The 14,856-nt window shown below is 45.4% G+C and overlaps 2 protein-coding genes across 2 annotated transcripts in view; one reads left to right on the forward strand and one right to left on the reverse strand.

Moving 5' to 3' along the window:
* The window catches only part of plxnd1 (plexin D1), a 59,189-nt gene extending 48,809 nt beyond the window's left edge, over window positions 1-10,380 (forward strand). Inside the window, exons 26-36 of the mRNA XM_047604096.1 lie at window positions 14-160; window positions 274-430; window positions 789-892; window positions 2,665-2,728; window positions 3,975-4,009; window positions 4,621-4,725; window positions 4,882-5,045; window positions 5,154-5,301; window positions 7,978-8,118; window positions 8,243-8,317; window positions 9,365-10,380. Coding sequence (XP_047460052.1) covers window positions 14-160; window positions 274-430; window positions 789-892; window positions 2,665-2,728; window positions 3,975-4,009; window positions 4,621-4,725; window positions 4,882-5,045; window positions 5,154-5,301; window positions 7,978-8,118; window positions 8,243-8,317; window positions 9,365-9,481 — 1,257 coding nt within the window. The 3' untranslated portion in view covers window positions 9,482-10,380. The remainder of the gene's footprint in view (window positions 1-13; window positions 161-273; window positions 431-788; window positions 893-2,664; window positions 2,729-3,974; window positions 4,010-4,620; window positions 4,726-4,881; window positions 5,046-5,153; window positions 5,302-7,977; window positions 8,119-8,242; window positions 8,318-9,364) is intronic.
* Window positions 10,381-10,583: 203 nt separating this feature from the next.
* LOC125019353 (rhodopsin-like) lies at window positions 10,584-14,462 on the reverse strand. Its single transcript, XM_047604108.1, has 5 exons — window positions 13,941-14,462; window positions 13,579-13,747; window positions 13,208-13,373; window positions 12,136-12,375; window positions 10,584-11,463 (listed from the first exon to the last, which is right to left on the reverse strand). The coding sequence occupies exons 1-5, from the start codon at window positions 14,299-14,301 to the stop codon at window positions 11,344-11,346; spliced, it is 1,056 nt and encodes a 351-aa protein (XP_047460064.1). The 5' UTR covers window positions 14,302-14,462; the 3' UTR covers window positions 10,584-11,343.
* Window positions 14,463-14,856: the final 394 nt, after the last annotated feature.

Here is a 14,856-nt window from a genome sequence, read left to right on the forward strand (position 1 = left end):
TGACCCTGTTTAGGAAACTGTGGGTGAGCCCTTCTTCCTGCTGCTGTGTGCAATCAAGCAGCAGATCAACAAGGGCTCCATAGACGCCATCACGGGGAAGGCCCGCTACACCCTCAACGAGGAGTGGCTGCTCCGTGAGAATATTGAGGCCAAGCCACAGGTAAGCTGCACTCCCTCCTCCGTCAGAAATGAAACTTTCAGCTAAGGTGGCGGCAGTTTCGTTCGACTCAAAACATTCTCACCGAGCGTTTCGTACCCTGTTTGCTTTTGCAGAACATCAACGTGTCCTTCCAGGGCTGCGGCATGGACTCACTGTCAGTCAGGGTCATGAATACTGACACAATCTGCCAGGTTAAGGAAAAAATCATAGAAGCCTTTTATAAAAACCTGCCATTCTCCCAGTGGCCCCGAGCGGAGGATGTAGACCTGGGTAAGAGCACATTTTCTCTGATTATTTTCATCCTCTCCCCCTCCCCAGCCCTCCAAGATATAGTAATCTCCTTTGCAAAAGGTCAATTCCTCTCATGAAGCTCAGCTAACCTGAGGCTGCAATATAATAAATGACAGAATGCATCGAGGAGAGTGTACAGTCATAATCACAAAGAGTTATTGCTTTCAAAAGCTGTGGAGCCTGCAGAGCTGATTTGATTAATGGCCCGGGAATATTTCCACAGGTCGTGACACAGGGAGTTAGAGCCCGGCTGCCGTTTGTCTCGCATATTCTTTTCCTAATTTAGGGGGAAACTGTCTAACACCTTTTCTCCGTCTCTGCGTTTTCTTTCTTCCAGAGTGGTTTGACTCTGGCAGCAACAGTAAGCTTCTTCAGGACCTGGACAACTCCTCGTTGATGGAGGATGGTCGAAAGAAGCTCAACACAGTCTTCCATTACCAGGTGTGTGTGTGTGTGTATGTGTGTGTGTGCGTGTGTATTGGTGCGATCTGTACATCCCTGATCTTGTAACAGTAACAGCGGGGTTATTAACCCCACCGTCCTGGCTGTCCACGGGAGAGACGATGCTCCGCGTGTGTGTGTGTAGACGTCTGCACTTTTTAGCTGGCATATCTGTTTGTGATGCTGCGCTGTGCTTCTCATCGCACGCATCATTTACTGCAGCGTCGCCGTAACAGATTGTATTTTTTTTTTTTTTTTAACAACCGAATACAAAATAATGGCGCTCTCAAACGAGGTGCTTGCTAATTAACGGCATGTGCATCTCAGGACAGTTTAGGGGCTGGTTGGTCTAGATGTATCTTTGCGGCGTGGCACTTTTTTCCACATGAGAAGACAAATGTGTTTACAGCTCTTCTGAAAGCTCACACTTGAAGGTCGTTCGGGGAAGGCGGCGGACGCAAAGAGGGTGAGACGCTCTAATCGTTAAAAGATAGAGGGACGCGGCTAATCCCTGCCCTAAGTGGGTTTAAGTGGTGGTATACGTTAAGAAGTGATCAGACACCTCCAATTTTAACATGGGAAATGGTTTATGAAGTTGCTTCCAACTTGAAAGATAGTTTAGATGAAGTTGCCTGAATATGGAGACCCTCAGAGACCTTGTCTTTAGAAACATGGAATCATTTTTGCCATTAGAGAGAGAAAAATGTTAATTATTAACTGCGTTCCTCCTCATTTATCAACCCAGAGTCTATGAAAATGTTTAACTTCTACACACCAGATGTCTACCTCTTCCAAGTCCATTCCCACTTTATGTGTCCTGGATGGACCAACTTTCCTTTCACACTTTTAGTGAAATATTTTACCATAATTGGCTCTCAATGATTTGCGCAGCAGAGAAATTTTCCCCCTTCGGATAAAGCTAATCTCAGCATATTCGTAAATCTTTCTACACTATGGGTCAAAAAGGTCAGACATCCAACTGAAGTAACAATAAGCAAACACATTTCTGAGTGGAGGGAGCCTTAAATGATTTATGTTGTTGTCTTTAGTAACAGCAGTTTAAAATGGACTGGGCCGAGCACTTTTATTTAGTTATATATATAAAAATAATAAATAAATGTTGCATGCCACTCTTGATGATCGGACACTTGTTTGTGCAGACGGGAGTAAAATGTTAACAAAGACTTCGCCATCGTTAGAAAGGCATCAATGCAGCGAAAATGTTGAAAATTTGAATATAATGAGCGTTGAAAAAGTTCATCATCGAAACTCTTTTTGAATTTACTTTCTGTCCGTGCTAACAGTGGCCCACAGTCACGCGCCGGTCCGACTGTGTTTGCTTAAGTCTGCGTTCATTTTGCGCCGGGGTGAACAGATGAGCGGCTCCCGACCTTTGACACGTTACCTGTACTTGTTAAGTGCCCTGTTTAGTTTTCGCTGAGCCACTGGGACAGAGCTGTGAACGGGGCGAGCTGCGCCGTGTACCGACAGTCTGGGTTCAATGGCAAGGCTGTTCAATCCATTTCACTGCGGGTTGACTTTAATGAGCCCAGCCAGGCTCCCGCAAACTCGCCCCCGCTCCGTATGCACGCAGGCCCGTACACAAATACAAAGCACCTCTCAGCACCACACCACCCTTGAGGGCAGGCTTAATGATGCTGTTCTGCTGCACCTCAGCTCACCCCTGACCTTGTGCCCTCTGCCCCCCCCCCACCCCCCCTCTCTCTTCTCTCTCCTTCTTCCCTCTCTCCCTCCTCTTTCTTCTTTTTCAGATCCCAGAGGGGGCATCGCTGGCCATGAGCATGCAAGACAAGAAAGAGAACACCATTGGGAGAGGTACGTCACCTACAAACGCACCCACTCCTCGCCTCTGTGTCACCCACACTTGGATAAATACACACAGCCACTCAATCACGGGACGCGGCACATGCTTGGCCAGTCGCGGGAACATGATACGCACATGTAAACACCCACGAAACCGCATACCCGCCGGTCCCCGAAAGACACAGCGGTCATCTAAACACACTCGCGCCTAATAAATCAGAACACAAAAAGCGAAGCTACCGCTTCATTCAGAGCTCTTCCTCGTCATTATTCTATTAGGAAAGTGTCGGCTTGTGGGAACAATGCGGTCCGACCTCAACTGAGAATAAAAAAGAAACCAGTGCCTGTTGACAGATGGGTTTACATTCAGCCTTTAATGGGCTTGTCCGTCCTGTCTGGGGGATACCTTATGTAATCAGTACCAGACCAGAGCTCAGTTCTGTGCTGGCTCTGTCCATCAAAGCCTCTCCTCTCATTCATACCGAGCCAAAAATAGGCTTATATGGTCCGAACCTGGCTCCCACTTCAAAGCATCAAGGGGTGTTATGAGCCTGTAGTGCTCCCTGGCTAATATGAAACACTGTCCTGCCTGCCTGTGATCAGCGTTGAGGGTCTGGACCGAGGCCCGCTGGGCTGGAGCATCTCTGGCAGACCAGGCTGTAATGAGAAGGCACTCACTATGTGGCTGTTTGTGTGTCTACAGCAGATGCCTGCCATTGCTTTTTCCATTGTGTGTGTACAATTATTTACTGTATTTGCCTTGGTGCCTGTATTCCTGCTTGTGTTTGAACACGTATCCACATTGTAGTCGTATCTCGGCGTGCATGCGTGTGACCGTGTTTGCGTTTAGATCTATATATAAACCGCCAATGTTTAATGCGTTTTTTTTCCCAGCGTTGGCCCGAGCATTACCATCTCATTACACCGGCTCCAGAACCAATCACGGACCCTGTGTGTCTGTCTTGGCTAATCTCTCTCCTTTCTCTTTCCTTTCACTCGTAATCTTTCTCTTTCATTCCCTCAGACAGCTCCCCTCCCCTACCGGCCCACAGTCCACCTTAATCACTTTCTCCTCTTGCATGCACTCTATCTCCCTTGCTCTCCTGTCAATCTTCTCTTTCTCTTGCTCCTATCTGTCACACTCCTCTGTGCTCCCTCCCTCTGTCTCCTCTTATTCTCTCAGGTCTCCACCTTGCTGATTGCACATTGTTTCATGCTATATGTCATTTTTTTTTTTTTTTTGTCTCCTTCTCTTTAGTCAAAGATCTGGATACCGAGAAGTATGTACACTTGGTGAGTAGCTCCCCGTAGGTAATCAGAACGTCCGAGTTTATTTCCAGGGGTTTTTCTGAGTGCGCCGTTGTTAGTCAGCCCCGAGCAGGCCTGACAAACGGAGAGAATGGGGGTGATGGGAGGTGAAAAGGAAAGCTGCTGAGGGGACATGACAGCACTAATGCTGCTTAAGCTCTTTTATAAACGTCAGGCAAGATATGGGCCCTTTGACTTTAGAATAATGAGTTCCTTGGAACACAATTTGCCGGGTGAATAGTTAGTTTTACAGGACAGTCCTGTAGTCCCCCTTTTAACACAAGTAGGTGGACATTTTACTGCTTCTTCTTCTTCTTCTTTCCCCCACCCATATTTAGACTTGTATGAGCAAGTCTGAAACGTGATCCTGTATACAGTAACCAAAGAAAACCTTGAGAATTTCCTAACTCCCATCGCTTCCCTAATTCTGCATTTAATTCATCGCTTCAAAATACCCCTATGTGGTTTCTGGATCATGTGTCGAATGCGAAAACCAGAAAATTCCCCCGCGATAACTCATACGGCGCAGACAATAGCGCTTTCATTTAGCTACTCATGACGGCGCTCACTGCTGAAGCTGGCCTTTGGTTTTCCAGGTCCTACCTCACGATGAGCTGATGGAGAACAAGAAATCGCACAGGCAGAGCCATCGCAAGAAAGTGTTGCCTGAGATCTACCTGACGCGCCTGTTGTCCACAAAGGTAACCACAAATACTAGAGAGACTTGCCGTCTACAAAACAAAACTCATCTTCCTGTTTTCTGTTCCTTATTTTGTGTCCAAAATGGAACTCCACTTAGAAATTTCTGCGTCACATGAAAGCACCCTCATGCACACGTTTCCTCCTTCTCTCCGCAGGGAACTCTTCAGAAGTTCTTGGATGACCTCTTCCAGGCCATCCTGAGCATCCCTCCAGAACGCCCCCCTCTGGCCGTCAAATACTTTTTCGACTTCCTGGAAGAGCAGGCTGACAAACGTGGCATCACAGACCCAGACACCCTGCACATCTGGAAAACCAACAGGTAGCCGGCTGAAAACGATTACACCCCCTACCCCCACCCCTCCCTTTAATCCGCCTTACCGTGCAGGTGCAAGATTTTTAAAGGTGCATCTCTCCCCCGTCTGTGCAGTTTACCTCTCCGTTTCTGGGTGAACATCCTGAAGAATCCTCAGTTTGTGTTTGACATTGATAAGACAGATCACATGGACGCCTGTCTATCTGTCATCGCCCAGGCCTTCATTGATGCCTGCTCCATTTCTGACCTGCAGCTTGGCAAGGTGAGTCTCTCCCTCTGGCTCTCTGTTTCCAAAGGACATGTGGACCCAAGTGTCACTGCAGCACAAACCTCAAAATATAATAAGATTTTTCTTTTTTCTAACAAGATTTATGGTTAATTGCTATAAACGTCATATGCAAAAATACACAAACGTTGACCCACCTCTCTCTTTCATTTCACGCTCTATCATTGCCTCCTGTCATCTCCCAGCTCTGTGTCATCTGCCTGGTCTGATTTATCAAACTGTACCCATTTATCAGCTCTGAGTATCTACTGTATTTATGTAACATATACACACACACACACCTCTCGAGTCCCCCCGTTGAGTCCTCATCCCTAAGCCTCCAGCCTGTCAGCTCCATCTACCTCTCCTCATGTTATTTCAGCCCATTCGGTTGATCCAAGGTCATGAGCACCAGGGATCTCTTTTTTTTTTTTTTGTGTGCCGTGCATATGTGCACGCGCGTGTGCACACGTGTGTGTTCATCTCTCTATCTATCTGTCTGTCCATCTATGTGTGTGTGCTTGCATGTCAATGTCCTGGCTGCTCACAAATCCGTCTCATCCTTCAGACACCGTGACCCTGAGCACGCTCTGCTTCCTGTCTCCCTCTGACTGGCTTCCTCCCTGGAGGGAGCCGAGGACTCATCAAATAATTCTCCTCTTTCACAGAGAATCAATCTGATTTATGCTCTTCAGCTCATTGCCAAAAAACCTGTGCACTCACAGGGAGAATACACACGGGCAGACACACGCCTATGGATGATGAGACACATTTTCGCGCGTGTTGTGGAGTCGCTGTATTTGAGGATTCGGACACGGTTTCTCCTGTAGGTCACACTGTAGCTCTGCGTTTTGAGTGTTTACAGTCGTCTGTTTGTGGTACGAGTGTGCGCGATGGCCCCGGGACAAGGCGAGTGAAGGGTACTGGCTCTGAATTAGCGGGAGCGCAGCAGGGGTAAGCAAGGGGTGGGAAACTAAGCGCGGCTCGCTGTTTCCACAGAAATCTTCCTATCTGGCAACGTGCAGGACATGGAGGGCCACAGGGTCACAGGGGGGTTACCAAGCAGATGGGCAATCAGCAGGAAGTGACCTTGTGGACAGGAAGAGAGAGGGTTCCCTATCAGAAGGAGGGACCGTGTCTGCAGCCTTTCGGTCCCTCAGCACATTTAACGCGCACAAACAAATGCGCTATAGTTGACACAAATAACTCATGACACATGGAAATATTAAGGTGTGTTGTAAGCGCCTTCGCCGATGCTGAAAGCCGTAGCTTCCTCCCTCTACCCCCACTCTTTTTTTTCTCCTTGTCCTACTTTCTCTGTCCCTTCCCCGCTCCTACAAACACACACAGCACACCCACTCACGCTCGCTCGCAGTGGCAGTCAACATTAGAACCAAACTATGCCCACAACCTTTTAGCCCCACTACTTTTCTTCCTGCTTGACTAAGCACCAGTGTGAGAGCCTGGAGTGGCTGTGGAGAGAGTTGTTTAGACTGGAATGTTACTTCTCTGGCTCTGACTGGTCGAGTCCCCTGTTGTGAGGAAAGGAAACTGTTCCCTCCCTCCATTGTCTGACTTTAGGCTGGTTTACATCAAGTCATTAAGAAAAGAAAAAAAAAACAGCCACTCTGACTGAATTTTAAACTTATTGGGGCAGTATTACGCCCCAGTGGCGGAAGAAGTACTCATTCCATTGTAGGGAAAATTAGTGCCTCTTTTAATATGTCTGGAGAGTGATGGGGAACTATTATTGTTGGATAAATTAAAGGATAATCTCATCTTATGTTATTGGATTGTTATCTCAGAGTCCATGACAATATTTACTGATGTGGGAACAGAGTAATGTATTTAGTGATTACTCATTAAAGTGGAGCATCTTTGTGAAGCATGAGCCCATTTGGTTTGTTCACATCCTCTAGGGTGTCAAAGGTCAAAGTGTAAGTGAAGGAGGTGGGTGCATGGTAAATAGAAACTGTAGCTTTAACCTCCTGAGACCCTGCATCCTCATGTGGGTACGTTAAGTTTTTTGCAGCTTATTCTGCTCCATTTAAACCCATTGTCCTCATTTGTGCACGCTTTAGTTTGTCATCTAGTGGTAGCAAGCTTATTTATGCTTATTAATGTTTCTAGTTTGATATGACTAACAAATAAGCAATTTTTGCTAATTAGCAAGTACTCGTTTGAGGACGTTGGGACTTCATTCAGTTCTGTCTTTGCACAGTCATGTTCATGTATTAAAAAAAAAAACAGTTTTAGATTTTGTCACACATTGGTGACTGCTTTATAATATACCTAATTAAATAATCCTAGTGTCCACATGTGAGGACATTGTTGTTTTTTCAAAGACTTCTACCATTCCTGCTCAAAGATGATGCCTAGTTTATTAAAAATGCACACCAAATGAAAGCTTGGGTCTCAGGAGGTCAAGGTAAATCTAAGTTTGCTAGTACAAACTAGCTTAAAAATGCAGGACAAGTCAATACAAGGACAACTAAACACTGCTTCAGTGCAGTCTTCACTGTAGAAGGTGTGCCATGTGCATGCAAGACTTGTTTTGGTATCACACAGAGCCATGACGTACATGACTGAAAGGTGCCAAATATAAAATAGGTGTTGACTTGAGTGTCATGATTAAAAACGTGTTGTGTTTTTATCATTTTTTTTCCCGCCCAGGATTCTCCTACCAACAAGCTGCTGTATGCCAAGGAGATCCCAGAGTATAAGAAGCGAGTGCAGTGCTACTACCAGCAGATACAGGAAATGGCACCTCTCAGCGAGCAGGAGATGAACGCTCACCTGGCCGAGGAGTCCCGAGTGAGTAAAATGTTTGAAATGCCACGGTGTGTTAGAGATCTGGCTCCACAAAAGCCTGTGATTACACGCAAGTCCTGTTTCTTGGAATTTAATCTGATCTCACATTTTGATGTCCCTTCTGTAGAAATACAGAAACGACTTCAACACCAACCTCGCCTTGACCGAGATCTACAAATATGCCAAGAGATACAGAAACCAGGTGAGAGTTGTTTTTTTGTTTTTTAACGTTGCTTCAAAGTCTTTGTGTTATCAGATTTGGATTAGATATGTTCGAATGTTCAGGCTGGCCCCTTTTGGCAGCTACAGCGCCTCAGTCATGCCCGCTGTATTAGGTTTCGCAGACGGATAACGGAGCGTGACGTATCAGCATGGAGGATCAGTCGTGTTGAGAGATGCAACATATTGTAGACACCCTCGTGACCTGTCACACAGTGTTCTGGTTAAATATCTGCATTAAGTAGCCTTTTTCCATTGTGTTAAATGTGTTTAGAAAGAAAGCAATCAGACAAGGACTATATTATATAGCCGCAGTCCCTATTCAATGTGTCCAATCAATTCTCCGCAGCCCACAGACACCTTTCACTTTAAGCAAACAATGTGTTGTTTACCTTCTCTTTACCCACCACCTCTATCTGCTTAATGACACTTTAGTTGCTGCTTGGTATCTCCCGTTTTTCTTTGAACTAGCCCTCTTCAAGCCCCTGCATTCCTCCCTCATGTTTCCTGGGTGCTGTGACTATTCTCTAGAGAGGCTTAGTCAGTAGTGACTCTGCCTTAATGGAGCACCCTCATGATAATACCGTTTAGCTGCTTTCCTCTGTCATGCTACTGTAACTGACGTGGGCCAGGGGCTTAGACTCTGATTCACAGAGCTCTGTGAATGGCCCCTGATTGCCTATTCTCTCGCCCCAGCTCAGTTCGCTCTGCCTGGTAGCACACTGCCGCTAAGAGCCCATAAATCCCACTGACACGGCGACAACTATTGGGCATGAAAAACAGAGCAGATGTGGGTTTTGTAAATATGTGAAGAGCAAAAGCTTTTGTGGCGTGGAGGCACGCATGAAGGCGGGAGAGGAGGCTGAAGCACTTCCACTCGCTCCTCTGCTGCTCTGCCTTTCTGCCGATCGACTTTCTCAGTCCAGGCAGGTGGCTGATCTCCTCCCACTCTCTAGATGGAAAGACGCATGAATGCTCGACAGCCACTGAAAGTCGTGTTTTTTTTCCTTTCTGCCCGCTTTCCGGTCAGGTGGTGAACGCTCTGGAGTCGAACCCCACCGCACGTCGCACTCAGCTGCACCACAAGTTCGAGCAGGTCATCGCCCTCGTGGAGGACAACATCTACGAGTGCTGCAGCGAAGCCTGAACCTGCCAGTCTCTTCCTTCTGCTGCCAGCTGCCTTCCTCCCGCCGACGTGGTTACTTGGGAATGACGCTCACTGAGGAGTTGTTCTTCGTATGTGTCAAGATCGTTCCCGCAGACTGACACGGGTGAAAATTATCAGAGCTAAAGACTTAAACCTGCCTCTCAAGCGTCACACATTTGCAACGCGTTCCTCCTCTCACCCGAGGATGCCAAGTAATTTTCCCAAACCTTTTACCAACGACAGAGACAGAATTCCAGTCTAGCTCAACTAATCTTTAGAGGGAAGGCGTAGGAGCTCAGAGGCTTTTTTTCTGGATGTCTTTACTCTTACTGGGACCTACAGTAAGCCCTGGTGGCAATCTTAACGCACTGAACCCTTTTCTCAAGGGAACGAGCCAATGATGCACTGTACTGTAATATAATGTCCATAGCAATATTTATAGATGTGTTATAATGCTTTCAAGTGGCCTGTTCTCATCAGGATTAGTATGCCCATGATGAACTCCTCATTCTCCTAAAGCCTGCACTGTTCTCAGGTGTGCTTGATGAAGATGGGCGACGGACTTCCTCTGGTGCTTTGAACAATACGTCCCAGTGTGCTTTGCAGGTTGATGACGGGTTGAGGAGGAGTGGAGAGAAGAAGATATAAATGACTGAAATCTATTAAATCAAATGTAATGTAGTTCACTGGGAAGAGCTGCATCCGTATACAAGTGTTGATCAGTGTGCTTGTAAATGAATGAATATCATGTTGGATTCTGACCAGTTTAAAAGAGGGAAATTTACATTTAAAAAGAAGAAGAAGAAGAAGCTCAATATAATCAGAGGAGAGAGCGTATTTGTGATGCCAAATGACTTGTCAGAGTTTGTGAAATAAATTACAGTATTTAGGATTTTAAAGTGTCTAATAATGACATTTATTGTACTAAGACTCTGGGTGCATAATTTCTAAATACATTATAGCAGAGAGTGAATTTTAACATTTGTTAACCATTAAGCGCTGGCCTTCCACCCAAAAGCCCACAAGCCTGCATCTGGAACTTTTCAGAAAAAGCCCCGTAAATGTTCCTAATGAAAAATCACGTACAGGAAAAAGCAGTGGAGACACTTAGCTTTGTTTTTATTGCAGGGCACAAAACAACTTCCACAAATCCAAGCCTTTACACAATGAACAAGAAAATATCCGTATATCTCCTATGTGAACCCGCTGACATTCTGACAGCCATTCAAATACAAAAATATCCACCGCAAGTCCGGTTTCTTGCAGGAGGCACCTTCCTCCCGCAGAGGCTCCTTTCAGGTCCATTTGTTTACGCTCATGCCTCGGATGACACCGAGAAGAAGCAAATAATCTCCGCTTCATCACCATAAAGACAAGAGGAGAGACAGAGAACTGAAAACTCATCTAAACAAATTAATGCCACATAATAATTACACCTATTCATTCATAAAATTGATTGTTTAAAGCGCATGTTTGTGGGGATATATAGTAGTTGCAACGATTACTTAAACAAGAGTTGCTGTTGATAGTGTCTGCTGGATTAGATGTTCACCTATATTTCGCTATTTTGGGTGGTGGGGCGCTTGGAAAGTGTTCAGCTGGATCGCCACCAAGAAGACACCCTTTTGATGTCCGTGAGACCAGCTGAACACTTCCCACGATTAAATGGAATTAAAATACACATGCTGGCTCTTGAGTATGTCATTCCCACTGAAGGCGCCGCAAAAGCCACCGCAGTGAAGACAAATGGAGAGGTAAGTCAAGAGAATTGGCCAGTAGAACACAGTACTGCTTGGCGGTGGTGGGTCCCCAGGTGAGCAGGGACAGATGGGACAAGGAGGGGGAAGTCGGGGGGGCACAGGTTAAGAGGGGGCCACCTGGCTGGTGGAGACAGATGAAGTCTGGGTTTTGGAGAGGGCGCCCTCGTCGTCTCCAAATGGGTTCTTTCCACAGCACACTGTGGTGATCATGCAGTTCCTGAACTGGAGACCAAAAGAAGCGAAAGGTCAGAATCGCAGTTATGATACTTTCGCTCAGTGGCAGAAGAAGCATTTAGTGTAGAAGTTTAACATGTGAACGCCGAAACGCTCAGTTAAAACTAAAAGTCTTGCGAACAAAATCCTACTTCAGAAAAAGGATGATGGAGTATCAAAAAATATGATATAATATTTAGTCTAACAATAGATTGACACCATTGTACCTGGTTAAAGTGGAGCTAGTTCGAGCTACTTCAGATACACATCATTTATTTAGGTTTAGATACTCCAGCATTCATAGGATTAAATTTGGGGAAGTGAGATAATCAGTGAATGAAAAGAAAATGGGTTCAGATTTTCCATTAATAGCTGTTTGTGCTTCTACCAGTTATTTAAATGATAAAATCAGAGAAGTTCAGAGGACAAATCTGGGGCAGATACAATAAGAGTTAAACATCTGAACGGTAAAGAGAAGCCACAACCCCAAAATGAATCTTATTTTGTGAGCATTATATTTACAATGCTCTGAGTAATTGCAGCAGCGGTCATATAAATACAGTGGTTTAAGGTCGACAATAATTACCTTTAAATTGCGGTAGAGTGGAGGGGTACTCCAGTATACTGCCTGAGGTTCTCTCTTACAGAAAACAAGCAAATCTGGTCGTTTTGTTGACGTACCTGTCTGTTTAGCAGGATGTAGATGACTGGGTTGTACAGGGCGGCACTTTTAGCGAAGAAGGCTGGAGCAGTCATGAACACGGGTCCAAACTCAGTCCCCTGGTTGGCAAAGATGTACCAGGCCACGGTGGCGTAGGGCACCCAGCAAATCAGGAAGGAGATCACCATGACAATGACCATGCGTGTCACCTCTTTCTCGGCCCTCTGGGTGGATTCAGACTCCTGCTGCAGGGCTGCGGCCTGACCACATCATAGATAGACGGATAGACAGATGACTGTAAGTCCATTAATTACCTAATTTCTCTACTTACTAAATCTTAATAAACAGTTTAACAAAAAACGTGACTTATTTTAGGGCTAAATAGTTAGCCAACGTTCACCAAGACTAACTTAGCACAACGTAACCGAACTTGCTATCCATTGAGCCGCGTTTCCATGGTAACATGGTTCCGCGTAGCATTTTTAAACCGGTATTTACCCAGAATTCATTGCAAAACGTTAGTCCCGCTTATACGTCCATTTTTATGTTTACCACACTCACTAACCTAAAGATACAATTTATACCTCTCTTTGTGTCTTTGTGTTCCCTGTGTGTAATTCCGTGTCTACTGTTTGCTCCTGAGCGCTTGTGCAAAGGATTTTGACTAAATTTAGCAGTGAAATGGAGCGAATACTAAATCAGCTGATATTTTTAGGTGGGACCTCACAGGCAACACATTTCAGATTGTATCTATATTGCAAATTTAAAAAAAATCATTAAAGCCATTTTAAATTTAAAATTCCTCCTCATTTTAACAATTCACGATTGCTAATGCATTTATAAATGCTATGTTATTAATGAGGGCATCAGGGCGACGCAGTGAGGAAGCAGACTGCCCTTTAGCCAGAGGACCTGGGTATAAGCTGCCATGTTGGCAATGCTCTGCCCTCCTGAAGTGTCCTTGAGCCACTAAATCCCTCACATCTCCAGAGACTCTGTGATGCTGTTCCCTCCTTGTGAAGGAGAGCAAGGTAAAAAAAAAAAAGAAAGAAAGAAAGATTATAAATATTGTGTCGGCAGTGGTGCTCCTACCGCTCGCACAGTGCAGAGCAGGCGACTGTAGCAGAAGAAGATGATGAAGAGGGGGATACAGAAATGGAGGACAAACATATAGATGACGAATGAGGTGTTGTGGATCTCAGGCTTGGGAGTGTAGTAGTCAATCCCACAGGAACACTGCATTCCCTCTGGGATGTACCTGCATCCGCACACAATGGTAATCTAAGAATCTTTTATCAGCACCATTATATACAGTATATATTACTATATGTCTATTTTGAGTAAGTGTGCCACTAGTAAAAAAAAAAAAAATTAAATAAAACCATTATTAATATGTGTCATTGTGCAAATAACAGTACAAAATACTACATACATGCATATCTAGACAGTGAAACATACAGTACCGGGACCATCCGAGGAGAGGGGGAGCAGCACAGGTCAGAGCCATGATCCATGTGAACCCCAGGCCAGCGATGGCATGTTTTTCCCCGAAACGGAAGTTGGTCATGGGCTTGCAGACCACGATGTAGCGCTCAATAGCCAAAACCACCAGAGACCAGAGAGCAATCTCCCCTAGACATAAAGAGGCAGGTGTAAATGTTAATGCAGCATGAACACGGCATTCTTACTTGTTATTAATGTGTTTAAAAGTTTTTAGATGATTGCACAAAAAAAATACAAAACAACTCTATTTAATGAAAGCAGGATACAAAAGTCGGTTGGAATCCACAGGGAAAATTGTTTCACATGTAACTCTTTCTCTTACCTCCTAAGGTGGCAAAGAATCCTTCAATATTGCAGCCGGTGACGCCTAAGCTGAAATATCCATGCAGCGCTGTGTAGAGAGTGACCGTGAAGCCGCCCACTATCATAAAGAGGTCTGCCACCGCCAGGTTAAGCAGGACGTAGTTCAGAGGTGTCCTCAGCTTTTTGTGCTTGATAGTGACAAAGAGGGTGAGGAAGTTAACAGGGAAGGCAGTGATGATGAGGAACAGCATGTACGCAGCCACGAGCGAGTACTTCCACGGCTCAGCCAGGTAGTACTGAGGGTACTCAAAGGGGCTTCGCACTACCCCAGTCTTATTAGACATGGGGACATAAAAGTTGGGTCCTTCTGTGCCATTCATGGCCGCTGTTGGTAATGTATATTCTTCCTGTGAGACTTTGATGGTGGATGAAACAGCCTGTGCCTCTCTTCTTAGAAAACAGCAGTGCAGAGAGAGCCTTGTGTTGCAGCTGAAGTGAAAATGAGGGAGAGAGGATGGATGGAGGATTGTATCTTGTGGAAGTGAGACGTTCTCTGCAGCCCCCCGAGGAGGTGCAGCACCTTTTTAACTGGCGGGTCGGATTAGGGACGTGCATGGAGCAAAGTGTTAGCAGAGATGGAATTAAGACTTTCAGTCTGAGTCCCTCTTTCTCGCATTCGCTCGCTCACACGCGCACACAAAGCATTACACAAGTGGAAATCGATGAGCAGTATGTTTTGAATTTTCAAGGTGAGAAGTGAAAACCTCGCCATTACTGTGATGCTCATCAGTGCTGTGTCAGAATGAGAGGAGAGCAGGAGGGAAAGGCAAAGGAGCCAGTCTGTCCGTGACATGAACCGTTTAAAGTGGACAAGCTACAAATGAAATTTCTTGAGCAATCCAACTTATTTGCATGTGTAAAAGCTTAATCCCTAA

This window comes from Mugil cephalus, chromosome 1, assembly GCF_022458985.1.
Source record: "Mugil cephalus isolate CIBA_MC_2020 chromosome 1, CIBA_Mcephalus_1.1, whole genome shotgun sequence".
Taxonomy (NCBI): Eukaryota; Metazoa; Chordata; class Actinopteri; order Mugiliformes; family Mugilidae; genus Mugil; species Mugil cephalus.

Coding starts and splice junctions, on each gene's coding strand:
- LOC125019353 (XM_047604108.1), bottom strand. CDS start 14,301: ATGAATGGCACAGAAGGACCCAACTTTTATGTCCCCATGTCTAATAAG. Junction 13,748..13,940: donor ATTCTTTGCCACCTTAGGAG/GTAAGAGAAAGA, acceptor CTTTATGTCTAG/GGGAGATTGCTCTCTGGTCT. Junction 11,464..12,135: donor ACATCCTGCTAAACAGACAG/GTACGTCAACAA, acceptor TTTGGTCTCCAG/TTCAGGAACTGCATGATCAC.